At 47.0% G+C, this 27485-nt stretch overlaps 1 protein-coding gene across 1 annotated transcript in view; it reads right to left on the bottom strand.

Annotated features, from left to right (window-relative positions):
• STK11 (serine/threonine kinase 11) overlaps positions 1-27485 on the bottom strand; it is a 76926-nt gene that overhangs the window by 10222 nt on the left and 39219 nt on the right. The window contains exons 7-8 of the mRNA XM_054980050.1: positions 18485-18542; positions 10686-10888 (exon numbers count right to left, since the gene is read on the bottom strand). Of these exons, the coding sequence (XP_054836025.1) occupies positions 10686-10888; positions 18485-18542 (261 nt within the window). The remainder of the gene's footprint in view (positions 1-10685; positions 10889-18484; positions 18543-27485) is intronic.

The raw sequence follows: 27485 nt of genomic DNA, 5'->3' as shown, positions 1-27485 counted from the left end.
AACAAATACCTGCAGTCAATACCTGACAATCTCAAAGTTACAGCAATTTATTAAATTTTATGTTCTTTCGTTGTCCTTACCACATATATTGTAAATACTGCCAAGGCAATTGATACGCTGTCTCGAGCACATGTTTATATTCATACTGTTTATATAGTTATATGGTTATACATTTGGTTTTTTTTACTATTGCATATAGTCAAAAAATTCAAAAATTAAAATTAAAAAAAAGAAAGAAGAGTATCTGGGGATAGCTAAGCACTATAGGGCAGCCATCAGAGAGGCCAAAGCTTAAAATGAGCTGAGACTGGCTGAGGGCGCTCACCGTGACAAAAATATGTTCTTCAGATACATGAGGAGCAAAAGGAGGGTAAAGGAGGCGATATCCTAATTACTGGGTGAAAATGGAGAAACTCTGACAGACAACAGACAGAAAGGCTCAATAACTACTTAGGTAAAGTTTTCTTCCTAAAGAAAGGACCAGACCCACCTAGAGATGGTAGTAGGCAAAGCATGGGTTTGGGGCTGCTGGTTGACATGGGCAGAGAAGTTGCGGGGAAGCACTTTGCTGCACTGGATGTGCACAAATCCCTGGGGCCAGATGGGGCATGCCCAAGGGCGCTTAAAGAACTTTCAAAAGAGCTTGCAGACCGTTTGTCGATCATATTCGAGGCCTCTTGGAGGACAGGTGATGTGCCAGAATACTGGAGGAGGGCAAATGTCACCCCAATCTTCAAGAAAGGGGGAAAGGACGATCCTGGAAACTACAGGTCTGACCTCTGTCCCAGGGAATTTACTGGAGCAGATATTAAAGGCATCGATCTGCAAGCATCTGACAGACAACATGGTGATACCAGGAAGGCAGCATGGATTTGACCCCCCCCCCCAGATCCTGCCAGACCAATCTCATCTCCTATGACCGGGTGACAGACTTATTGGATCGCAGGAATGCTGTCGATGTAGTTTATCTGGATTTCAGTAAAGCTTTTGACAAGGTCCCTCCTGATGTTCTCATGAGTAAACTGGAAGACTGTGGACCGGACTCTAAGAGGGAAGTGGCTGGATAACTGCACCCAAAGAGTAGTTGACACTGGCACCACGTCTGACTGGAGGGAGGTGTCCACCGGAGTGCCACAGGGCTTGGGCCCCAGCGCTTTTCAGTATTTTTATAAATGATCTGGCTGAGGGTATGAAGGGATTACTCATAAAAGTTGCAGATGACACCAAACTGGGAGGAGTAGCAAACACCCCTGAAGACAGGGATAGAATTTAACGAGGTCTGAACACACTGGGAAAATGGGCAGATTTTACTACGATGTGATTAGCATGGAGGAGTGCCAGGTTGTCCATTTAGGTAACAAAAATGAAAAACATGCATACTGGATAAGGGATACACTTCTGGGTAGCAGTGTGTGTGAACACAATCTTGGGATACTGGTGTGATGGGTGTGATTAAGCAGCAAAAAAGGCAAATACAATCTTGGGGTGTATTAAAGGCATAACATCCAAATCACAAGGTGTCATTGTCTCACTGTATATTGCGCTGGTCAGGCCCTACCTGGAGTATTGTGTGCAGTTCTGGAGGCCTGTGGACAAAATCGAGAGGGTGCAGAGGAGAGCGACGAGGATGATCAGGGGCCTGGAGACTATGGGAAAGACTGAGTGATTTGGGAATGTTCAGTTCAGAGAAGAGGAGATTGAAGGGAGACATGATCGCTCTTTAAGCATTTAGAAGTCTGACACTTAGAGGAGGAAGGGAGTTGTTCCTGTTGGCAACAGAGGACAGGACTCACAATAATGGGTTTAAACTACAGGAGGAACCGGCTGGATACTAGGAAAAGCTTCCTCATGTTAAGAGTAATTCAGCAGCAGAACTGGCTGCCTAGGGGTGTGGTGGGTTCCCCCTCATTGGCAGTCTTCAAGGAGTGGCTGGACGAATACTTGCCGGGGATGCTTTAGGCTGATCCTGCATTGGGCAGGGGGTTGGACTAGATGGACTGTAAGGCCCCTTCCAAATCTATGATTCTATGAAATACTGGGAAAACACTCCATCCATGCAAATGGATGAAACCAGTTCTGTGGCCCCTTTCATTAACAGTAACTGCACTTCCTCTAAAAGCAGAGTGGAGGGAGGTGGAAAACTGGGCAGAGGTGGGATGTTTAGAGGAGTGGCTTTGAACTCCAGGCAATAGCCTTGGTTGACAATGGACAACACTGAAGCCTCCTGGGTGATCGACTCTCAGGCCTGCAGAGGATGTAAGTGAATGTGTTGGTGAAGCACAAGAGAGTCTTGTGTCAAACACTGTTTATTTGAGCCAGACTGATCCTCTGGGGATCAAGGACCGTCTTTGGACTTGGTTCTAAAGTACTCCTTTAGGTTTGAACAGAGGTGGAGGAAAAGGGCTGTTGAGAGCCTCTGGATGATGCGTGCATTGGTGGGAATGGAACTGACTGAGTTTATTATAAGATGGGTATGGCCATGGAGATATTTCTGCCTGAACAGATTTGGGTAAAGAGGTGTGATATCCAAGGATCTAGCCGTTACCTTATCAGCCTTAATCTTCTTTAGTGCCTCATCCACAGTGGACAAAAATAGGTCTGAGTCTTCAATGGGAAGATCTTCTACCCTCATCCTATGGTGGGGAGCTAGTGCTGTGGTTCTGAGCCACGCATGTCTATGCATTTCAATAGCGGAGGCTATAGGTCTGGATGAGTAATCCCCAATATGCCTGGCTGTATTCATTTGTTATTTAAGGAGCCTCAGGGCTTCTCATTGCAAGATTTTAGTGAGCCTTTGCTTGTCATCAGGAATTAGATTCAAATATGGGCCAATCTTTACCCATAAGAAAAGCTAGCAGAGGGCCATAAGAGCCTCATTATTACTGATCCTAAAGGTCAAAACTGCAGAAACATATACTTTCCCACCCCGTACGTTTAGTTTCCTGCCTTCCTTATCGATCGGAGCCAACTGGCCCATGCATTTTTGGAGGTCTTTCCCTTGGAGGGAGTCAGTGACAATGGAAGTGGCAGGGGTGTGAGTAAAGAAAAAACCCGACCCTTCTAGTTTGGCCTTATGCATATTGTCTAGCTGCCTGCCGTTGCAGGGGTTAAAGCCGATCTGGACTATAAATCTTTGGTCATGTCAAGCATCCTTACAGTCCGGCTGCTTCCAAGTGAAGGACCCTGAAAACTGGATGCAAAGAGGTCAGAGCAGAGTAGTTAACGTCAAGGTCCAAAGAACTCGCCATCCAAACTAACTGCTTGCTGCATAAGTGGAGATCCTCATTTGGAGAAATGGCAGAGTCCTCTGCCGTTCTGGTGGAGATGGTTCCAATGCAAAATCTGAACGGACGTCGGAGTCATCATCAAACTGCATAGCTTGGTTAATCATTGGTTCTGGAACTACAGTTAAAACTGATGTAGATTTTGTCTTACGTCTTGGTGATAAGTAAACCAATACATAGAGGTCTTCATCACAGAAGAAGTAATGAGACGGTGGGTACATACTGCCTTCATGCATAGTAATGATAAAGGGGAACCATACAGAGAATAATAGAACTGATGGCATCTTTTATGGTGAGCCAGCTCCAGTTGATTGTTATTGTCAGATGGAACTGAGGAATGCCTCTGCCTTTCAACAGGCCACATCGAAGAGGGCAGCAGCAGGGAAAAGGTCATAGACTGTTTGATGATGCCTGAATGTTCACCCTCTGAGAGAGATGTAACCGAAGCAGAGTGACGTCTGGATGCTGGAGACGGGGTTCTTGGAACCTTGGATGGACTTGGTGGAACTGAAGTGATTGGATCCAAAGAAGAGGATTTCTTCCTCTTGTGTGACTTTGATGTCGAGTGTTTATTGACATCTTTCAACTTGAGCTTAGCCTTTTTAGCAGGTGGCTGTGACTGGCACTAAGGTGGAACCAAGGAAGATGCAGTTGGAACTGACTGGCCCTTTTGAGCCATGTCAGGTGCTGAACATCCTGGTGCAACCGGGAAAGCCTGTTCTGGGCACTGCAGTTCTTTATCTGTGGCATTGTGACTGGAGTTGGTAGAGCCCCTCACAGCTAACTCCTAAAAAGCCACTTTGAGCCATGACACCTTTTCATGGCATGCTTAGGGTATGAATTGCTTGCAGACTGCACACTCAAGTTGTCATGGCCTTCAGCTGGACAGAAGAGGCATTTGTTGTGCCCATCCAATTGGGCCATCTTCATCCTACAAAGGAACGCTTCTTGAAGAGGGTCTTCGACGCCATGGAACCAAAGGCCCTAACTTTCATAAAGAACAATGCATCTGAGGAGCGGAGACGAGAGACGCCTTTCTTCAGCGGTGGCAAAAGAACTGAGGGAGGGAGCTACTTGCCCCACCTTTTATAACTGCACCTGGGGGCAAAGTGCACGAAAAGGCTAGACGAGTGTCTTGCACCTCTAGGAACCTTAGAATGTCTGTGGCTGGCCTGCGCATGCGCAGAGCTCATGTGGGTCTGCATAGAAGACACAACGATGAACAGACTGTGCCCCTGCAGACAGTAAGGCACATCTCTGAATGCTTGCCAACACTTAAAAACTCTTTGCAAGCAGAATGAAAGCTAACAGAGGGAGAGTGGAAGCTTTCTGCCTGCTGCGCTAGTTTTCTAGTTGCAGGGAGTTTATCTGAAGGAGTATTCAGTACTGGAATCCATGTTCTATTCTATCCTCTTAGGAATCTGCCACTTTATTCTCCAGCACTTGGAAACCAAGCCTTGTACCTGTGCTGATTAACACTGCAATAAAGAGTTTAAGAGGACCTTCTGAGACCATGGCAAAGTAATAAGGTTACATGCAGTGAAGAAGTCTGCAATTGGGGGGCAACTGCTCTGCCAGGTGGTTTTGCCTAGCCTATTTTTCTTTTGACCTTTGCTCCCCCCAGTTCTTCAGGACTCTTCACTCTGTTCCTACTATTTTGTTGAATTTCAAGATGGAAATTATGCTGGCTGCTTTGGCTGACGTGTCTGACGAGTAGGTCAGTATTTTCCTCTTGTGTGTGAGGCAATGACTGTTAGGCAGTAGGTACAGTCTAATGCCTTCCCTCTCCCAAAGACTTCACACAAATATCTTTCCTATCTACTCCAGGAAAATATTTAAAGATGAAAAGCTGTGAGACATTATACAAAAAAGGGGGTGGGTAATTAAAACACTCTCCCCCCCCCTCCAACAATTTAACCCTGAATAATTCAAGAGCCAGCAGGGACTTTGCAGAATCATGTCCTATCCTCCCTCTACCGTGTGAAATCCTTTACTGGTTAGCATGCTGCATATTTTCGGGTGGGGCAAGGGAACCCAGTTTCAACCTGTTCTTACTAGCCTCTTCTTTCAAACAAGCCTTTTTAATGCCCTTCGAAATGAAAGAAAAAAGCATTTCAAGGTTCAGCCAAGCAGTATAAATTTTTAAATAAATGTTTCAGGAGAAGGGAAGGAGAAGAAAAAAGCTTTCTGCTTGAAGCTTCTTCCTTCTCTGATCAATGAAAGTCTTAATGAGTTTCCCTCCCCCGCCCCCCACAACAGAGCCTCCACCCCCGCCTGTGACTCACTTGTTCTCTCTCTCTTCCCTGTGCTCCCCACCTTTCCTCCCTCTCTCTGCGACTGCCTGATACAAACTGCAAAGGAATTGATCATAGAGGTTTGCAGACTATTCTGTTTCTGAGCTGGGAGGTGGGGACAGAAGGGAGGGCCTCTCCCTTTCTCCAACATAGCACCCTGCTATTCTCTGGCCATGTGAAATCCAGCTTCACTCTCACTCTCCAAATCAAGTTTCTAGCTCCTACACCTGTGAACTCATACTTTAGGAAATGTTGGGGGGGGGAATAAAGCTGGATTTCATATGGCCAGAGTATGTCTTTCATGCTACGTATGGAACATTGTTTCCTTACCCAAACTAAAGGGTGCAGGATGTATGCAAAAATGTTTTGTTAGAGAAATATATTCATGTCACAGATTACGCCTTTTCTGAATTTAGATTTTAAAGTATGCAGCAGATTACATTTAAAATTGGCACATGGGTAAAATTGGGCATTGAGGCGTTCGCCAAGCAACGTTCTGGGGCTGGCAGGCAAATCTGGAGCCTCCATGCCCTCGCAGGTGAACCAAGTGAGAAGGGACCTTACGGGCCACACTGACCAATGCACTGCTCATCCTGGGAATTCTGAATGTAGAGCATCCCTCATGCACGGTCTCCACTGAGGGACAGAGACTGTGTTGGACCACTGAATAAGGAAGTCCTTTGTGGACCCATTAACACACAGTGTTTCACTTGTTCATGCCATATTGCCACTTGTTCTAACTGCAGAGCTGGGCAGGGAGCAGAGGAGCCTCAGGGGACAAAATCTGGAGGGGCCCCCTGGTAATTGCTAAGTCATGCAATTTATTTTCCTATGAACTCCAAATTGGGACTGGATGATAGGGGGGCATGATTGGGAACAGTGACCCCCAGCAATTCTCATTTGGCAAACAGGGTATGGGTACACGCAAACTGGCAGCTCCACAAGAAACAGAAAGGGCAATAAGTACAAAGAAGGCAGACAGAACTACACAAATTACTGGGGAGTGGGGGGGAAGAAAAAGACCCCCCTTCTTTTGATCCACAGCTAATGGCTAAGAACTGAATATATCGTGCCCAAACCACTGTCAGCTAAAAACTCTTTTCAAACATAGCTTTTCTTCGGTAAAGATTCTGCAAAGCAATGTACTCATATCATGTGGATATCTGTGTTCCTTGCACTGGATTAAGCCATTTAGTTCAGAATTTCCTAGTCTGATTGGTAGCAGCCAACTCTGGGTCAGAAAACTCCTGGAAATTTGGGAGCTGCGCCTAGGTAGGGCAAGATATAATGCCATAGAGCCCACCCTCCCAAGCAGCCATTTTCTCCAGGGGAACTTATCTCTGTCGTCTGGAGGTAAGTTGTAATTCTGGGAGATGCTCAGGCCATACTCGGAGGCTGGCAACACTAACTCCAGGATCTCCAGTAGAGACGGATCTCTCCTGAGATCCTTTTAACTGGAGGCAAAAAGCTTCAGGCTGGAGGAGCTTGAATTGTTCTTTTTCTAAGCCATTTCCAGCTAGATTTTAAAGCTGGCATTTCTAAACTTCTGCTACTTGATCCGAGCTTCTGGATGGGGTTGGGGCTACCTTAAATCCTTATTCTGGTGAGCCAAGTTCCACCGCTTGCTGTCAGTGGGTTCAGCGCCTGTTTGACAGATAACCAGTCTACTATGAAATGAACTGCAAATCTTCTAAAACTTGGAGCCAGATTGGACTTTTTAAAAAAGGTTTTATTTTGCTATTCAAACAACATTTTTTTCAACGAAAGCTCACTTAGTAGGTTATGAAAGGCTGCAAAGAACCGCTTCTCTCAAAACCTTAACATAACAAAATGGGGATGCAATAATATATATATATATTTTTAAAAAGACGTATCCTTACTGTGGGGGAGTGGAAATAAAGAGCTTTTTGTTACCCAGGAGAGATGGCAGAACAGGAGCTTAAAACAGAGAGCAGGAGAGAGACTATCAAACCTCTTCCCGTAATTGCACATCAAGCCCACTGACTGACAGCCCTCCACTGGCTCCCTAATGCGCCCGTTTGCATAAGCAGAAGATAATAGCGCGTGATTAAGGCTGAGGTGATGATCTGTTGTACCCACGGAGGGGCTGATGCTTCCACTGCAGGGAGAGAGACAAGCTCTTCGACCTTCAGCATCATCACATTTGCTGGCAGACACCACCGCCACCACCACCCCTCAAAATGTTGCCTGCCAGCTGCATAGTGGGGGTCTGCCCAGTGTTCAACCACCCCTCTGGTTTCTGCATGGGAGTAAGCAAATTAAGGAGAGTATTGGGTGTGTGTGTGCAATTTCTACCTCTTCCTGATGCAGCAGGGAACAAAAAGGGGCACAGAAGGAGGCTAGACTAGCACTGGGGAGCAAAAGGAGCACAGGGGAAGGGGGGGCGGTGCTCAGAGGGCCTTGTTCCTTTGTCCCAAACACAGGTAACCTGTGACCAAAGAGTTAAGCTGTAAAAACCTATACGGCATGAGAGGAGAGCTGCCGCCACCTTCGGGATAGGCACAGGGAAGCCTAACCAACTACAGATAACCGCTTGGTATGGTCACTTCTCCTGCAGCCTCCTAAGCACAGATAAACGCCCAGTTGCCATGTGATGTTGCCACCAATGAACAGTAGCTGCGTTTTGCTCCTCGCGCCAAGAGGAGGGACGCAAGGGGAGCCCCCCCCCTTCCGTGTCCCTGCTGCTGCTGCTGCTTCTCTGCCTCACGTGCTGGAGCTCAGCAGAGGCCACTTCCCTGGGAATTGAAACAAACACTGGCGGCGGGGGTGCGTGTGTGTGTGTGAGGGGACATTTGCTTGCTTAACTCCGGAGCACTCAGGACAAGTACAAAGCAATGCAAATCCCAGACAGGTATGGTTTGATGTGCACCCAGGAAAGAGTGACAAAGAACTGCAGTGGAAAGCCTGCTAAAAGGCTTACTGGGTGCCCAGCGCCACTGTGACAATTGCAGGAAGCAGAAGGCAGCCAAGCAGATCGGCTGTCCCAGCAAAGGAAGAAAAACCTCTGAAAAGTTTCCTGGGTCTGAAGTTGTACCTTTGGGACAACATCCCAATGACTTAAAATCTTAGGGAGCAAACCTGGTACTCTATTTTTAACTTTTAAAGTTTAAGCCTGGGTCGAGTCTGCCCTGCAGCCCCCTCCCCTCCCAAGATCAAGACAGCTCTAGCTGGGGCCAGAACCAGCAGCTCCCTGGTACTGGGGCCACCTAAGCTAAGCTTCTGGCTCCTTCCTCCTCGGTGCTGGTCGTCAAGTCTGCATCTCCAAACAGGTGCGCAAGCAGTCCCTCCTGATCTGCGCTCTCCTCCTCATCCTCTCTAAGCCCTGCCTCGAATGCACCTGAGAAATGCAACAGGGGAGCAATTAGGGAGAGCAACAATCACAGCTGGTAGAAACATCCTGCTGCCCCGGGATCCCCTGGCCCCATTTCAGCCAGGACCCAAAATGCCAGGCCTGTCAGGATGGGTGGGCAGGGTGAGGCACGGGAAGGGCCATGCAAATGCCATAGCTGCAAGGCCACTGATTCAAGTTTCTTGAGAACTTCACTTTTTCTTTTCTTTTTTTGGGAAAAGCTAAGTTTCTAGCCCTTGCAGCTGGGGAAAAAACACGTTCTTTAAATGAGTGGTTAATGCCTGTTAAAACACTGGAAGCTCAATAAGCTATGCAGTGACTGCGGCAGACTTCAGTATCCTGTGTACATACCTCCTTTGATGCCCAGTTCCATCTCCCCATTGGCAAAAGCAGAAGTATGCCAAACCAGAGAAGCACACACACACACACACGCTCACTAAACTAAACTTTCCTCGGCACAAAGTGTTAACCTTTTAAAGTGCAGAGTGCACACAGCTTTGTTCAATGCTAAAGGGAGGTCTTTTTTTTTAAAGGAACTAGTATTGGAGACATCTAAACTATAAAGGCCCAACCAGCTAACCAGAGTCAGCATGGACTACCTACAGAGAAATCTGGATTTCCCACCCCCCTCTCTATTTTACCCATTCACTCTTCTTTTGACACCTCCTCCCCATCCAAGCATGCTCTAGCAAAGAAGTCTCCAAGGACCCTTTTCAGGCCAACCCCATCTTCTGCACAGAATCTTTTCAGCAAGGCTGCCATCAGCAACTGGGGTGGAGGAAGGAGTGCACTCAACAAAATGAAAAAATAACCTTAAGGGAGAAGTGCAAGCATTGTGAATTCAGCATGACAGATGCTCAGTCCACTGTGAACACAGCTATTTTTTAAAAGCCTGTCTTTCAAAATAATTTGGGGAAGAGAGAGGAAGGTGCCAAAAAGAACCCTCTGCAGAAGATAAAGGGATACAGCAGGAGAAGTTGTGCACTGGACGTAATTGCCCCTAAACAGCCATGAGGCTGTGCCAGGTTCAAGGAAGGGGAGATATTGGTGACCCCTCTCCGAAATATGTTTTGTCTTAAACCCATGCTGTCTAGCCTTCCCAGCATTTACACAAGAATGTGGAAGCAAGCGGCTGAATTCAGACCGATCTCCACCCTTCCTATCTCTGGCAGCAGAGAAAGGATTGGCTCTCTGTTTTTCTACCGCTGTGTTTCTATGGTGGCAGCGGAGGCTGCCTCTTTTCTCTGAGAAGTGAGCAGCCTCCATATTATCCAAGCGTCAGGGTTTGTTTTTAAGCCTTTGAGGGAAGCACACATGGGACTCCCAATCACATCATCACAGCAGGGCCCTCATTGTGCTTACTTGACACAGCTTCCAATTCAGCCCAGGGTGGGTGGTAAGGTTTACCTAAGGATACTTTAGACCACAGAACATTCCTGTTTTCACCAGCCTGAAATAGCAGACGCATTAAACCTTACAGCTGTGTGTGAACTCCATAACCTCTCGTCACAGGTTAGTGCAATGGCTGGACTGCACCGTGGAGGGGTGGGGGGAGCTGCCTGATGACACCTTGAGAGGTCTGCTACGCAGCCCAGCCATCCAAGTAACACAGAGCTGTGTAGTTCCAGGCAGTTATTTCAGGGACATCAACATTCCACCCAAAGTCACCCCCACCATTATACCAGAGCCCACCAACAATACTAGCAGACTGTGACCCATCTCTTGGTGCTCTCTTACCTGGTACCGGGAAGTCCTGAGTGTAGATGATCTCATCCCCCAAGTAATCCTCTTTCAAGTCATCCTCTTCCTCTTCCTCATTGTAGCCGTGCAGGTCTTCCAGGTAAGGGACCACCGTCATGCTCCTCCACCTGTCCTTGGTCTCTGGGCTGGGAGGGATGGGGACCAGAGGTTCCGACTGTGCGTGTTTTTTTCGAAACCAGCTAAAAGGAGAAATGAGGCAAGATGACAGATCCTCAGGGCAGGGATCATCACAAGCCCATTTTCCCATGGGTCTGCTGTGTAGTCCCAACGCAACCCCTCTCCCAAGGCACTAGATGGATTTAGGCAGTTTCTGCACTCAATCACACTCTCCACAGTTTTGCCACCAATTCCATTCCCAGAGCCAGAGCCACCATGGTACTCTTCCCCACTAATTAATTAATTAATTAATTAATTAATTAATTAATTAATTAATTAATTGTCAGCCTTTCTCACTCAGACTCAAGGCAGATTACATAGTGTGAGATTAGTACAATCAGTATCAAGGACATTCCCATACAATGTCAAGGACCTTTCCACAACAATGTCATAGGATTTTACAAAGATGCAGCATTAGCAAGGACCCAACACAAGAGTGGAAGAATTGCTGAAACAGAACATAATCAGTTCTAGGACTGACATTAGATAACATGAAGCACAGGAAGTATAGGAGTACATATTCGAGCAACAGATAATATGCAAGGCAACATGTGGTGGTCCCTAACTCATTAGCGAAGCATTTGAGACCACCTCCTTACAATACTTCCCCTTCCTGTCTGAGTAAAAAGCCTTTTTGAATTTGATTTTGCATTGTTTGTGGAAAGCCAGGAGAGTGGGGGCTCTCCTGACCTCCTCAGGTAGACCGTTCCATAGGGTGGGGGCTACCACAGAGAAAGCCCATGTGCAGGCTGCTGTTGATTTTGCTTGTGTGCAGGCTGGCACAAGAGACCCTGTTCAGATGAGCGAAGCTGCTGTGGAGGGACATAAGGAGTGAGGCAATCTCATAAGTATGCTGGGCCAAGGCCATGAAGAACTTGGTATGTAATAACCAATACCTTGAATTGAGCATGTTAACTGATACGTAGCCAATGGAGTGACAGTAGGATGGGAGTGATGTTCATACTCCTGCTCGCTCCTGCTAACAGTCGAGCCACAGCATTTTGCATCAATTGGAGCCTCCTAGTTAACTTAGATGGGAAACCAATTTATAGTGCATTACAATAGTCGAGTTCTGATGTTACCATAGCATGGATCCAGGTGGCCAGGTGAGCCGTGTTGAGGTAAGAAGCCATCTTACAGACTAGAGTGAAATTGTAGTAAGCATTTTTTTGCAGCTGCCTTAACTTGTTTTTCTAGTAGTAGCACTGGATCCAGTATAACCCCTAGGCTCTTAACCGAGTCTGCAAGGGTCAGATGAACTCCATCGAAAGTGGGAGTACAATGTATTTCAAGATCTCTGACTTCCCAACAAGATCTCTGACTTCCCAACAAGCATCACTTCAGTCTTGTCTGGATTCAATTTCAATTTGTTGTTTTTCAGCCATTCCACCACGGCTGTCAGGCAGCACTCTAAGATTTCTATTGCATCCTGTGGGGACCTGGATAGCGAGAGTTGGGTGTCATCTGCATACTGATGACATCCCACTCCATAGCTGTGAATGAGTTCTTCTAAAGGTTTTACAGAGAGGTTGAATAACATGGGAGATAAGATTGCGCCCTGCGGAACCCCACAAGATAGTCCCCATTCTGGAGATAGCTGATCTCCAACGGCAACCCTCTGAGTCCATTCCATGAGAAACGATTTAAACCAGTTCAGGCACATCCTTTGATGCCCACTTCTGTTTCTAAATGCCTCAACAGGATGGCATGGTCTACTGTGTCAAAGGCTGCAGACAGATCCCAGAGGAGCGATAAGGAGGAATGACCTTTGTCTATATTCAGATGGAGATCATCCACTAACGCTATTAGTGCTGTCTCTGTCCCATGCCCTGGTCTGAATCCAGACTGGAAAGGGTCTAGAGCGCCAAGAAGATCTGGAGTTGGTCAGCTACTGCTCTCTCAATCACTTTGCCCAGAAAGGGCATATTAGAGATTGGGCGATAACTGGCCACATCAGTTTTGTCTAGGGATGGTTTTTAATTATTGGATGGATCACTGCCTGTTTGAGTGGCCAGAGGAAAGTGCCCTGAGTTAGTTACAATAGATCTCAGTGGTTCACTTATGTGATCTTTACACCAAGCTGGGCAAGGATCAAGTACACAAGTAGTGGCTTTCATAGATGCCAGGATCCTGTAATGGTCTGTCATTGTAATTGGTTCAAAGCAGTCTAAATGTAGGCCAGATGGTGTATTAAGCATTTCTCCTATCTTGTTTGCATTGCATCTAGCATCTAGATTAGAGCGTATTCATGCTATGTTATCAGTGAAAAACTTAGCAAAGACCTCACAGCTAATTGTCTGTTCTTGGGACTGTAAAGGTTCAGATTTAGAGGTTAGAAGGTGTTTGGATATCCTGAACAGTTGGGAGGGTCATGAACTAGCCAACGCAACGGTTGTCGAGAAATAACATTTCTTTGCCACTTCCACTTCTGCTTCGTAGATCCACCAGTGTGTTCTGTAGCAAGCTCTATCAGCTTCAGTGAGGGTTTTCTGCCAGTGTCTTTCTAGACATCTTCTAGCCCTCTTCATGTCAGCCAGCTCCGTGGTAAACCTTGGTGCTGGCTTCCATCCCAAGGGCCAGAGGAGTTGACAAAGAGCAATGGTGTCAACAGCTTCAAGGCATTCCCTGTTACGCTGCTCCTGTTCATGGAAGCTCCACTTTGATAGCTAAGCCTTGTTGACTTGTGGATTCCTTTTTAAAAGCCTTCCATACTAATAGACCATTGCCAGCTCTATCCCATCAATCCCCAAGACAAGGAAAGAGGACAGACACCAGATGCAAAGGTCATAACCCAAGCATAACCCCTTTTCTGGGGTTTCTGTTATGGCAGCACTTTGGAAGCCAGAGAGAGTGGTCTTCCATGCTGCTAGCAAGCGCTGCGCTCCTGACACTGGCTTGCAGGCCAAAACCCAAGGGCAGTGTCAAAGAAACAACCGTTAGTAACCTCTGGCCTTACACCTTTCACACAGCAATTCTTGAACTTTTGTTCTTGTCTAACCCCCAATCCCTGTCTACCTCTTCCTCGGCTTTACATCTGTAGATGACTATTGTCACCTCCTCAAAAATGGTTTTAGTGTTCTCAAAGAAAAAGGAACCACTTTCTTCCAGCCTGTTCTTCATTTTATAGTTTCTGGATATGATGCTGAATTACACAAAGTTAGACGACAGGCCCATCTAGTTCAACAGAAAGGACTAAACAAGTTAATAATAGTTAGCTGTGATATTTAAACGGAACCTTCACGTTCAGCGGCAGTATGCCACTGAGTTAATACCTGGGATATTAACTGCTGAAGAAAAAAAAGATCTATACTTCGTTAGGTATTTCCCTTGGACAGCATAGGAGTAAAACAGCAGCAAACACAGGGAGGCAGGGAGGAAACCAGAACATTAGGAAAACAGACTTCGGTCAACGTTACCCTACTTGTCAATTTCGCTTTCCTGTTCAGTGTCAGGGGAGCTAAAATTAACAGCATCCCACATTTGAACGCTGCAATTTACAGCAAATCACAAGTTGTATCATCTCCCTCCTACATCTCAGGGTCAGTTTGACCCCAATCATCAGTGAAGGTTAAAACTCAAGATCAGCTCTGTTTTTTAACCAATCCATTAAAAACCAATCATGTCAACAGCTTCACTGGACACGTTAAGAATCTGCAGAAAAGGAGCATGGGACAAAGGGCGTAATCAAAAGGGTGAGGATGCTGCAGAGTACCAAAATATTGGACTTCAAATGTTGCTCTATTTTAAACGGTTGCCCTCTTCTCTCCTTGTGCTCCTTACTGAAGAGTAAAAATAGGTTTGGGATAACAGCAGAAACCTGCAGAGCAGTATTGATTCCAGGCCTCTGGGAGATTAAATCCAAACATTTCCATATGTATCCATGCTAATGAGGATGAGGAGAAGAAAGGGGAGAGAGACTGAAATTCTGAGGAAAGCTAGCAGAAGGGTAAACGAAGACAGCTGAAAAAGCTCCAGCCACAAAACAATTTTTTTGGAAACATTCAAAAGGTTGTGAAGCAAGGCGGCAGGCCATTCCCTTGCGGTTTTGCCTCACGGCACCTCCAGGGTTGGTCTCAGATCCCACCTTGACAGGCGCAGGCCACTCACTGCCTCACCATCTGAAGAAAAACGCTACGGATGGGGGTCCTTTCCCCACCGTCTCTCCTTTTAAAAACTGAACACCCGGACTCATGAAGTGTTCTGAAGAATCCAAAAGCTTGCATACTGTGCATTTGTGATATTTTGGTTGCTCAAGTTAGGATATGACTTTATTTTAGACTTTGCCAGGAGACCATTTTCAGCCAGTGAACTGACTGCCCAAAGGGCTTCTGAGCTACATATTTTGCATGCTTCCTTGTGACAACAGCCTCCTCCATCAAATGCTCAGTGGTTGGGTTACAGCATCAATGACATAACTACCCTGTAAAAAGGTACACTGGTTTTGGTCCTGTAGGTGGGGAATTCTGCCTTGCCTATGGCTGTCTGGTGAATCCACAGCACAGATAAAGAAATGAGGCTGAGCAAGAGGGTCCTTCCCCATAACGTGCAGATGTGCTCTCACTATCACTGGACACACCTCCCTTCTCCCAATGCTGCGCCAACCCTCCTGGGCTACAGCACCGCCCCACCCATACACTTCCTCTTGCTCTGCTCGGGAGAAAGCCAGGTCAGCCCAGCAAATGTGTGCTTGAATAAATGAAGTGCAATGCATTCTGGGGGAGGGGCGGGCAAGGCAAGCTGCCTTAGAGACACGTGCATGAGACAGACAGAGTATGCTCTGCAGCCACGCCATCACTTTTAGCCCTGCCAAGTGCCGCAGCAGAGCACTCAAGACCAGCCCCAACTTGCAAACTCCTGCTCTGCCCCCTCCCCACCTTGAGGGCAGGCAGAGTACACACCTATTAATAGATAAGAAAGAGTTCCTAGCAGACCCGAGGCGCCTCACGGTCTTCCCCCCATTTCCCCTTACACCCCATGTAAGCAGGGGAGTGTCCTTGGAGCACTTTTTGCCACTTGCCCAGGGAGACAGCCAATTTCCTTGTTAGAAACAGGCAGGCCACTGGGCTAAAAAAAATTGTACCTCCAGGCAACCAAAATTCTGAACCTGTATGTTATGCAAACAGAACACTTGTCCAATCTTCTTACTATGCACTATTTATTCTGGTTTTGCTAGATATGGGGACAAGCAATGAAGCCCCACCACCAACATCAGAAAGCATATTCAAACCTCCTCTCTGGCTTCTGAGATCACCAACATGCTTTTGAACTCATCTTCACAGCAGTCATGACTTGACGCTTAAGAGAAGCGCAAATAAAATGACGGCTTGGGGAAGGAGAGCCAACCAGTCACTTATTTTTTTCCTTGGCCTGCCTCAGGAGGGCACGTTTGGTAATGAAGAGCACAGCTAGGGGTGCTTCTTTTGACCCTCCCAGAGGGGGAGAGGGCAGGAGAGTGAATATAGCAAAACAGGAAGAAATGCTCAGATAATAGGTGCAAAGTACCAAGAAATGTGCATACTAGTTCAGTGCCAGGAGAGAGCTAGAAGTCTTAAGAGTGAACAGCTCTGCCCAATTTAAGAGGGGATGGGTGGGTGCTCGATCTTGGTGCCAAACAGCCATCTCTAAGGTATTCTCCACCTACCCGGGGGGCCCGTATCTCTTCCTGCTTGATCTAGCCACACTGCAAGAACAGCTCTTCATTTCCAACCGACTTAGCCAAACACCCGCACAACATGCGGGTGGAGAAACAGGAACTGAACCAGGCAAATGCAGTAGACTCAGCTGGGTGGGCAGTCACCATAGACACAGGCACATATGCCTGCTGCTATAATGGACTGGGGAGGAAGCCTCCAGGTATAGAGGCAGTTTACCTCAAAAAGGAGATGTGGGGAAAAGAATCAGTTCGGTGGCCTGCGTGTAGGCTTTCCAGAGCCAGCCAGCCAGCCTTGGCAACACAACAATGGGATCGGACAGACCTTGCTCTGACCTCATCAAAGATATTCTCAGAAAGGCATTGAATGTTTAATGCATGTATATAACCACAGGGTTAAATCTCGACTGTACAGCTAGCAGGGAGCTCTGGGCCCTATGCACCAGCAGTAAACCAGTCCGGCCTATCTCGGAAACAATCTGGGTCTGAACCACGGGCAGCTGCTGCCCATCCCCCACAGGCAGCTAGAACTGAAGCCGCCCTTAGCGCTGGTTTGGTTGGCCAAGGGGACCGTTAGTGGCACTCCTGAGCGCACCGTGGGCAGGGGAGACCTGCTCTGGCTCAAGGCTAGGTGTGGCAATGGCCAGACTGATGTTCTTGACTGAACTGTGCCTCTGCTGTGAGCCCAAACATGTGCCTTCAGGAATGCCACCAGTCATCCACAGTTGCTGCCTGCAATCTGGGGATAGCAACAGTGTTTACCTTGCAGGACTGTAAAGTAATAGATGAAGCTCACTGAAACACTACAGATGCAGTGGTTAGCACAATAAAGCTGCTCTCTCCCCTCCTCCACAATTCTCTTGATATAATCATATATTTTATTAGTTTTATGTCTTGGCACAGATACCCTGAGGACTTTTAAAAACCACACGGCTGGATACAACATAAAATGCGTTACTTCCTGCTTATGCTCCCCTCCACCCACTACTCTTTGTATCTCTGGAAAAACAAGTGAATCTGGCTAGATGCGGCAGCGAAGAGACTGGAATCCCTACCCACACCTTGCCTATGCCCTGAGCCCCCAAAGTGGCCCTTATGCTACCCATCCCTCACAGGCAGCTAGAACTGAAGCTGCCCTTAGTGCTGGTTTGGTTGGCCAAGGGGGCCAGTCGTAAGGCTTTTATTCCAATTACATCTAACAGAGAGATTAAAGTTACATTAAAAGAGAGATTACTGCCATTCCTGGATACAGCGGACCTGGCCATGCTGATCCATGCGATAGTAACTTCCAAACTAGATTACTGTAACATCGTTTATATGGGGCTGCCCTTGAAGACAATGTGGAAATAGCAATTGGCTCAAAATGTGACAGCTGATCAGGGTTGAATGCTTTACGCTTGTAATGTCTAATATTTACATCTTTGTTTCGGCTGTTTGCCTCTGTGTTCATTTAACACGGTAATGATTTTAACACTTCAGCCTATGGGACTGTCCTACTTGAAAGACCATTTCAAGACCAAGAAAGACCAATCTGAGTAGCAATTCTGCTTGTCCCTGCAGGCCCTTTTATCAGTTTCCTGCTGCAAATGTCTACCCATGGCTGAGGCTTGTTCACTGGCCACCTTTAACATGGTACAGCTTCCCGGGGGTGGCTGGGACAGAGCCCTCCAATTTCCAGGAACTTTTGCAAGACTGAATTATTGTTTATAAAATCTGAAAGTATGTCGTCATGGGCTAGATGCCCGTGTATGGCACAGGGCTGTCATAGGTCAGTTTTATACGGGTTTTGGTTTTGAACTGAGTTTTAATTTTTTTTGTTGTAAGCCACCTTGAATCCTGTTCCTAGGAGAAAGGCAGGACAGAAGTATTTTAAATAAATTATTGGACTTTTGCCCACCCCTTTACAAAGTAGAAAATAAATGGATAAAGGAAAAAATATGAAAAGAGAAGGAAGAAAATAAACACTCACTTGTGGTGTCTTATCTGTTGTATTGAAAACCTCTTGGCTGGATCATATTCAAGCATTCCTAGAAAAGGAAAAAAAGGGGGGAGAAAAACTTAAGGGAGGCATGGTGTAGGTGCTATAAGGGAAAAAAAGGGTACGGGGGTCACTCATCTACCCTGCCAAGTGGAATACGAATGGCCCGTGCCAGGAAGAGGATCCTGTCAGAAGCCAGGGTGGCCTAGAATGCCAAGTGCTGGATGAAGCTCTGCAACACGGGAGCCGAAACCTCACTTTAATAAAGAGCCTGCAGAAGAGGTTGGACTGAAGCCTTGCAAGTCTGTCACAAAAGACAGGTTCTCAAGCAGATGCACTGTGAGTATCCCAATGCTCACATCAGACTTAATGTGAATCCTGTTTATTTTAACTAGGGACAGCTTGTGAACTCAGGATTTGGCTCACAGAAAATAATTTTAATCCTGATTTGCCTCAACAAATGCTGGTTCTGTCACCTTTGCTCTTTTCACCTGGCCATTCCTGCAGGGGAACCAGATAATATCTTGGCCTGCAATGTGGCAAGGAACATGCCAGGATTAAGCCAGGGCAGCTGTGCTCATGAGTAACAAAACAGAAGTCCAGTAGCACCTTAAAAGATTAACAACATTTATCCCAGTTTGAGCTTTCATGAGTCAGAACTCACTTCCTCAGATAAAATGAAAGTAAAGAAAATCATTTTCCTCGTTGTCACACAGAAAACAAAGAGCCTGATATTATAAACCAGGAGAATCTCTATGGCATTTGAACTCAGCCCAAGGGTAGCACTGAATGGGTGAGCAAGGAGAATCAAGAGACACATAAGAAGTTCCAAATCTCTTGCCCTTCCCAATGCGTGCAGCTGAGATACTTCTGTGCCTCTCCCAGTGCAGCAATACATATGCCAATTGTCTGCACCTCAAAAGCTGCTTTACTATTCAATCCATACACCAGTAGTCAAAGCAAGCTTGTGGGATGCAACACAGACACACCTCTCTTACATTTATGTTGGAGTGTCTTTGGCATGAGCTCTCTCTCTCTCTCACACACACACACAAAAGAAGAGGTCACTAAAGAGATGGACAGCCAAGCTCCTCTTGTTTGCTCCCAGACCTGAGAACACCTAAGGCCTGAAGCATGCTCCACAAGGGCGCAAGAAGCTCCACTGTGCCCTTTCTACTACAAGCACATGTGGAAGAAGGTCTTGCCCCCTAGGGCTTCCATTCTGCATGTTATAAAGCTCTGACAAGATCTGATGGGAGACTGGCAACTTCTTGTACTCTTGTGATGCTACAGGATCTGCATCACCACGACCTGCACTCGGCACTGGCCTTTCAGCCACACAGACAACCCAGGAAAATTCATCATTTGCTCTGGACTTCAAGAGATGAGAAGGAAAAGACAGGGCCTAAACAGACAGAGTAACAACCTGGTGTTTTCTTTTAACTATTGAGTGGCAAAGCCAGCTCTAAATGATTTGGAAGGAGCAAGGCTAAGTTTGATGGTGGAGGAGAAAGGCAAGAGTTGACTCTTACATACAGCTCATCTTGCGGCACCTTTCAGGCATGAAAACCCTCACAAATCAAAAGCAGATGCTGCCTCCAAGCTGGAGACCTCAGGCACTATCAAGCAGCCCAAGTCACCCGAGAAAGCCCACCTGCAAAAATCACCATTTACAGTAAGCACTGTCCCCCTCAAGCTTCTGGCAAAAGAAAAAGGAGCCATTTTCAAAGAGCCTAAGATTATCTGAAAGGATTCCAAGGGACAGCCAAAGAAGAGCCAGGCACATGTACAGACAACCACCAGCTATTAAGAAAATCATGAAAAAATTATGGCAAGGTCAACCAGAAGGGACATAAATCACCTTGGGAGAGATGGGACAGAAATATCTTACCTAAATGAAAGATAAATAAGCATTAAGGATTTTACCTGCATTGCCAGCTTTGAACAGAGCAGAGTTAAGGGGCCATTTAGCTAAAGCATTTGCTTTCTACTGAGTCCCCAAAGAGCTCATGTATCAATACAGCAGAATTTACATAAACAAAAATTATTCCAACATTAAAAAGTAAGATCCAAAACAAACCCCACCAAAAAACCTCACTAAAAGCAATACATTAACCTGAAGACCTTTGGAAAAGAAATGCTTTGGAGGACTGCCTGAAAGACCTTGAGGATAAAGCCTGCAGCACAGCCTCAGGTGGGCTCTTCCAGAGGGATGGAGCCCCGTTTGGGTTGGAGTGCAAGTGAACAGGAAGGGAAAGAATGGCTACAGAGAGAACTGAAAGATCTCAGGCAGCTTGTTGTGCCCCTCCTCACCTTGAATTAACAGAAAATTAAAAAGGTATCTCACACTTAAACACACACACACACACACCACTTATCAGCCGTATTCAGTTTTTTGTGGAGTGCTTCAGAATAACGCAAAAACAGAAAGAGATAAACAGAAAAATAAATGAATGCAGGCTCTGGGGTGGATGTGAGGAGCTGTTACTTCTAATTGCACCCCATTTCAAACTCCCCCAAACAGAGTCACTCCGTGCACCTCCACCCTCAGCCTTGATGCTTTGCTCCATTTTGCTCAAGAGTACATACACTCTTGCTCTGCTGCCAAGAGACACTTGGTGTCCCGACGAAGCGACATGGTCGAACCTGAGGGTCAGCAACACTGGCAAAAACATGCAGAATGGTGATACACCAGACTATTTGGCCTGCTCCAACAATCTGCGCCAGACCACGCTGGTGGGTGCAGAATCGCTGCTCAAGCATATTGAGACCAAGGGGGTACAGGAGGATGCCAGGTGCATGAGAGGGCCACCATCCTGCCAGTGGAGCCAGCTCTGTGACCATCACAGCCCCTCTGGTTTGCCACCACACTGAGATCTCTGCTGGGAGCCGTCGCTTTTTATCTGTGGCCTTTGTGCATATCCCTAGCCTATTTTGAATTTCCTTGAACAGATAGATGCCTTTAAATATAGCATCAAGGGAGAGAAGCAGGGACAAGGTGGCACTCCAGACTGAGTACAATTTGGCTGGCAGAAGACAGAGAGGGAAGGGAGCAGGACACTGGGTCCCTTCCCCCCAGTTACTATCAGCAAAGCTGGAAGCTTTGGACTGGCGTGCTGCAGGAAACGTGGGCGTGGCACATCCTGTGTCTGTTTTGCTGGCTGTTTTGCCTAGAACAATGATTAAAAGACTAGAACAGCACATTCAAAGGGCTTTAGTTCTGTAGGCTGGTTGCCAATGGAACATACAGGGCAACTAGTGCCAGATAAATGGGGTGGGAGAGAGGGGGACAATGACAGAGCTTCTCTCCAGACCTGTATGGTACTTTTCAAGCATGTGCCAGATTTCAACTGGAGCTGAAGAGCATGGCTATGCACAATTCCACTCTTTCCCTGTTCCTGGGGTTTCCAAGGATACAGGCAGCCCAGGACTTAAAGATTCCTTTAACGGTATGAGTGAATGGAAAGACCAGCAGCCACGATTGGGGGGGGTACAACTGGACCGCTGGTAGCTTTGCATGAGGGTACGGGTGGGAGACACACTTGGGAGAAAAGCATCAGCCCAAGCTGAAAATCAAAATAGACTGACTGCAAAGAAGAAAGCTTTTGGAGAAATACTCAGACTCCATTCTGCGTGTGCTTTGGCAGCTAAGGCACTTTTCCTGGAAAGAAAGCATGTTATGGTATAACAGAGATTTGATTTAGAAGAGAGAGAGGCACAGACAGACAACACGAGCAGGCACGTGCTTTTTAGAACATGCGTCGTTGGATCACTGGGGGCCAGGAGAGTAAACAAGTCGGAAGTTGGGGAGCATCTTTGTTATTCATGCAGGAGTGACCACAGTTGAGTCACTGATCCGGATGCTGTCAACTAACCAGCTATGACTTCGTAGTAGGCAAATATTGCCCAAATCAAGGCAAGCGTTTTCCCTTTTGATTACACAGTGGAGTCATCAGAGAGCAATAAAAGTAGTGACGACAGCCCCTCCCCAGCCCCCAAGCCACCCTTCCTTCACTCTTTCTGGAGAACTCCCCCTCTACCTCAAGAGCTAACCTCCCCCCAGCAGGGGCACAGGAATGGAAGGAAACCACAGTGGTCCGATACTGTCTAGCTCAACTGGCAGCAGCTCCCCCAGGGTCCCCAGCAGAGAAAGGTCTTTCACAACACAGCAAACAGGACATGCCTGGGATTGAACCCAGGATATTCTGCATGCAAAGCACGTTTGCTACCACTAAGCCACTCCCCCTCCCCCCATGAACAAGCAGTCACAAGTAGACATGGACACGAATGGGGGGGGGGGGGTGAACAAGCTGTTTGTTGTCATCCACAAACAATGAACAACGAACAATGACGAACATGACCCTGTTCACAAACATGTTTGTTGTTCGTGGCCCCTTAAAGATCCCTTTAAACTATCAGCTGGCAGGGGGGATAGTTTAAAGGGCCCTTTCCTGCCACGTGCAAGGGGCAGGGCCCTTTAAACACCCCACAAACTGACCTTCCCAATGTCCAATACCCACCAAATGTGCAGGGGACATAGTCCTCACTGTCCTCCAAAGACCCCCCAAGTTTCAGAGAGATTGCACCCCAGGAAAGGCATGATGTATGGGTCTCCCCCTTTGTTGTCATTTTCTCTTCACAGTGGCAAAAACGGGACTCTGTTGGAAGTACTTTGAAGGGTTAAAGCCAGAAGGAAAGCCAGAAGGAGTTCAGACAGAGTCCAGTCCCTGCCGTTGCCAGGGGAATTGACTGAAAGGCCCTAGGCTTGCCGGCTTGTTGAACAGACGAACGGGCTATTCGTGGGTTTTTTCTGTTCGTAATGCTGTTCGTGCCCATGTCTAGTCACAAGAGCGGCACAGGACAAGTGAGCGGGGTGGAGGTGTGGGGTGTGTGTGTGTCTTGACAGACAGGAACACCATTTGCTGCAGGTCTCTGCCTGCTGTGTAAAGTTTCTGGAGAAAAGGAGGCCTTCTGGAAAACAAGGGGGGATGGCACTGAATACAATAATAGAAGAACATTTTAAATACTTTTTCTAATGATATTGGACCAAGATTTCCTCAGGGGACAGAAACCCGGGCTAGGCAGTACGAATGCGTGGCTGTGGCACTGGTACTTTCCTACAATCAATGCACAGCTCCTGTTTCAGTTCTGACCAACACACCTTTCACTAATGCAGGCCACTCGGTCCAAGGGGCTCTGGAAAGCCATGGGGCTTGCTTGATCTGTTCCTGGGAAAGGAAGAGAGGGCTCCAACTGGGTAAGTGCCCTCGTTTGGGAAGGGGGAGAGACACGAAAGAGAAAAGCAAGCTTGGCAAAAAAGCAGAGAGCCACAAGAGGCAGCCCCTTGCTGTACAAAGGGGCTTGCAAGAACCTGCTGGCCTCGAACACGTGAAGCTGCCTTAGGCCTGTCGGACTGCTGGTACATCTACTAGATGGAGAAATCTGAAGCCCAACAAAACCCTGCCAAAAGCAACCCACAAGACTACTCCGGCCCTCCTGCATTATCCTTCAGGGTCCCTGGCAGAATGGAAGTTCAGCCTTCAGTGAGAGAAAACAGGATGACATGTAAGTCGTCAGAGGATCTTACACAGGGATTGAACCCCTGCATTCCTAAGAACCCTGGCAGCATGTCCGATTTTTCTCTGCAGCATGGTGGGGAGAAGCACCAAAGCCACTTTCCCATTTTCTCTGTGCCATACTGTCCAAGCAGTGAGGATCTTTGAGAAATCTCTTCTCCCAGCTATCCCAGCTGGTCTCCACAGACAGGTGGAAAAAGGCAATAAAGAGAGTAAGTTGCAACAAGGCACCCTCTCTGAGCACTTGAAACCAAACCTGGAACCTTGCATAGTTGAACAGCTCTGCAGTTTTTGTTAAAAAAATAAAAGATTTCTGGGAAAGTGAAGAGCTTTTCCGGATTAACTGGAACATACCTGTGCTTAGAGTGAAGGGCATGGGGACTGACCCTGTATCTTTTTCAAATGTCAGAAGTCAGTTCTAATTGGGATGGAGACCAGAAGCTTCAAAACTGTGGGCCTGGCAATTGACAGAGAAGGGAGTAACAGTGACACCAAAGGCTGTTATACAAACATGAAGGTGGCATTTCCCCAAATGCTGAAGCGCGTTCTTTTCTGAATTAAAATTGGAGGCACAATTTCCTTCTACAGCCAAAAAAAGGATAGCTTCAAGTGTGTGACGGAGAGTGTTAAGAATTAACACCTCCCCCTCCCCAGTAGCTTATCATCCCTTTTGCGTCTGCATGAGTCACGGACCTGGGCATGAATCCTGATTGGAGAGGAGGCAAGCCCAGAGCAGTGACTCATGGGCTGAGGCACCAGGCTGCCCCCTCTTGAGGGTGAGTAATTCAGCTACATCTCTGCAGCCAGAGTAAACGAACATCCCCATCACCGTCACACCCGGGTACAATTATCTATCCCCAATGAAAGGGGGGGGGGTGGAAGGAGGCAAGCCCAGAACTGCAAAATTAGGCAGACATGCCGGGGGCCGTTTCTGTGGGTGGGTCCTTTGGGCCTCACAGAGGACTCTGGAGCTAGTCAATTTCCCACGGCAAACAGTTTGAGCTGGAGTTTGGATTTAGGGGACCTCTGCTGCAGTTTCAGATTCAGGATGCTGTCAACAATTGGCTTCACAAGAGCTCTTGAAGTTGCCTACTGCCAAGAACGACAGACCCCCAGAACACTGCACCCCCTGCACCATGTAGCAACGTGCTGGAGGCTCAGGCAAAGCCTTCTCTGGAAAGACGATAAATTTCTTTCTGTTCAGGCTGGCATTTGCCAGTGGGGATAAAGTTGGTACAGATGTAATTTCAATTCACTGCTGTATTTTTGCAGCCTGAATAGCCCAAATTAGCCTAAGTCTGTCAGAGCTCTAAAGCTAAGCAGTGTTCATATTTGGTTAGTACCTGGATGGGAGACCACCAAGGAAGACCAGGGTTGCTATGCAGAGGAAGGCAACAGCAAACCATTTCTGCACATCTAATCCCCTGAAAACCCCTTTAGTGGTCATCATGAGCCAGGTATGACAGCACTTAATTATTACTGTATTTATCAAGCTGGGGGTGGCATGGAATGATGCAGGGGACAAGATGACAAATCAGAAATCCGACTCTATCTTCCCCTCTCTAAGCCTTAAAGGACTTGAGCAGCATTATGCCCCCTCCTCCTTATTCAACTCAACTACTCAATATTCTCCTGGAGCATATTTGGCCTTCGTAAGACCACGATGGAGGGTTTGCCCTTGTTTCTCTTTCTGCATACCTGAGGAATCCCTCGCCTGTGGGTGGCCCTGCTGTGTGCTTTTCATCCTCTAAACAGGAGCCAGCCCATTTACTATTAACAGCAATACTTTAAACATATGTTATTCTGGGGAAGGATTTCGCCCATGTTGGTGTGTGCACACCTGTGTTTTTACATACCGTTACCCTGAGCATTTCAAGTAAGGAGGTTTCAAAATCTAAAAATGTAACAAACACAGTCTGGCAAAAAGATCTGGCGCCAGCTGCCCAGAGAACAGTTCTTAGCTACGCTTTACGTAATGATCTACAGAATGATCTGTGAGTCTGTTAAGATATTGAACCTACCAAAAAGTGAGAGAGAAAAGCATGCACAGCTTTTTTCAAAAACCAAAATAGCCTTACAGATGGCTCTCTGATGGGGGTGGGGGGTGGGGTTGTATGGTTGGTTGTCAGGCACACTGGGAAGAGGGGGTGGATCTCTTAATAAGGTTGATACCAAGCATGCTAATGAGAAGCGAATTTTCAGGGCTGACAATATAACCTGTACAAGTGCTGCCACCTACAGCACAACTCTGGAAATGCAGAACTAGTACAGTGCCTGGACATCAGCACGGCTGGTTTTATAAATGAGATTAGACAAATTCAGGGGAAGGAAACATCCAGCTAACAGCAATTAGGTATCAGCTAAATGGGATTTCCAGATTCAGAGGCTGTGAACTTCTGACTAACATTTTGCTGGGGTGGGAGGACAGAAGAGAAGACAGAAGCTGCATCCATGACCTGCCAGCAGACTTCTGGGAGGCATCTGTTTGGTCACTGTGGGGAGGGGTGCATGAGAGATGATGTTCAATTAGATATGGACTAGAGTCGGGCACGAACCAGGAAAATGGCGGTTCGTTGTGGTTCATGGTTCGTCGTCTGTCATGAACCACCATGAACATGCCCAGTTCATTTGGTTCATCAGTTTGTCACTTCCGGGGCTGCAGAAGGTCTGCAGAAAGGGTGCCAGGCTGTCTGCAGTGACAAACCAAAAAATGAACCATACGAAGCGCTCTAAAAATCATAACGGTTCGTCGCAGTTTATCCGAAATGAGCTCCAATGCTGGTTCGCAAACCAAAAAATGGCCCGGTTCGTAATGAGCTTTGGTTCGTGCCCACCTCAATATGGACCCTTTTGTTTTCTTGATCTGAGACTGTGATGAGGAAAACAGCCATCCAATTGGCTTCCAGAGACCAAGGGGAAGGTCTCTCTTTCCAATCAAGGTATGCTCATTTCTACTGAGGTTTTGTTCAAAGTAGGAATCTGCTAGTCTCTATTTTAAACTTGGGATACAAAAGCTTTCCAGATTCAAACACATGCTTCTACTGCTGACAGAGGCTGTGAAGAAACACAGCATGAGTGCTGTTGGCTGAAGCAAAAGAACCTTTCGAACACACACCAAGAATAGAGCAGTCCTTGGAGGTGTGTTCATCCAACATAGCATCCACTCTTCTATCCTCTGCCTCATCTCGTTTCCAGAAACTTATACCATACATCTTTTGTCCCCTCCCTCAGCATACTCCCATCTCTTTTCTTTTTATAATCTTTCCTGTTCAGGTAAAAGCAAGATTTAATCCTGGAGGAGGACCCCAAAGGCCTTTAAGATTGAGGGTCCCCCGCCCCCCACGAACATTCAGGAATTGCCTTCTGGAACAGCATCCCACAGCGCTTGCCTCTTCGTGTTGAACTTTGCAGCCCAA

The sequence above is a fragment of the Eublepharis macularius genome, chromosome 5 (genome assembly GCF_028583425.1).
Source record: "Eublepharis macularius isolate TG4126 chromosome 5, MPM_Emac_v1.0, whole genome shotgun sequence".
In the NCBI taxonomy this organism is placed as follows: Eukaryota; Metazoa; Chordata; class Lepidosauria; order Squamata; family Eublepharidae; genus Eublepharis; species Eublepharis macularius.
Note: the sequence above shows the minus strand (reverse complement) of the source record. Positions and strands in the feature narration are given on the sequence as shown.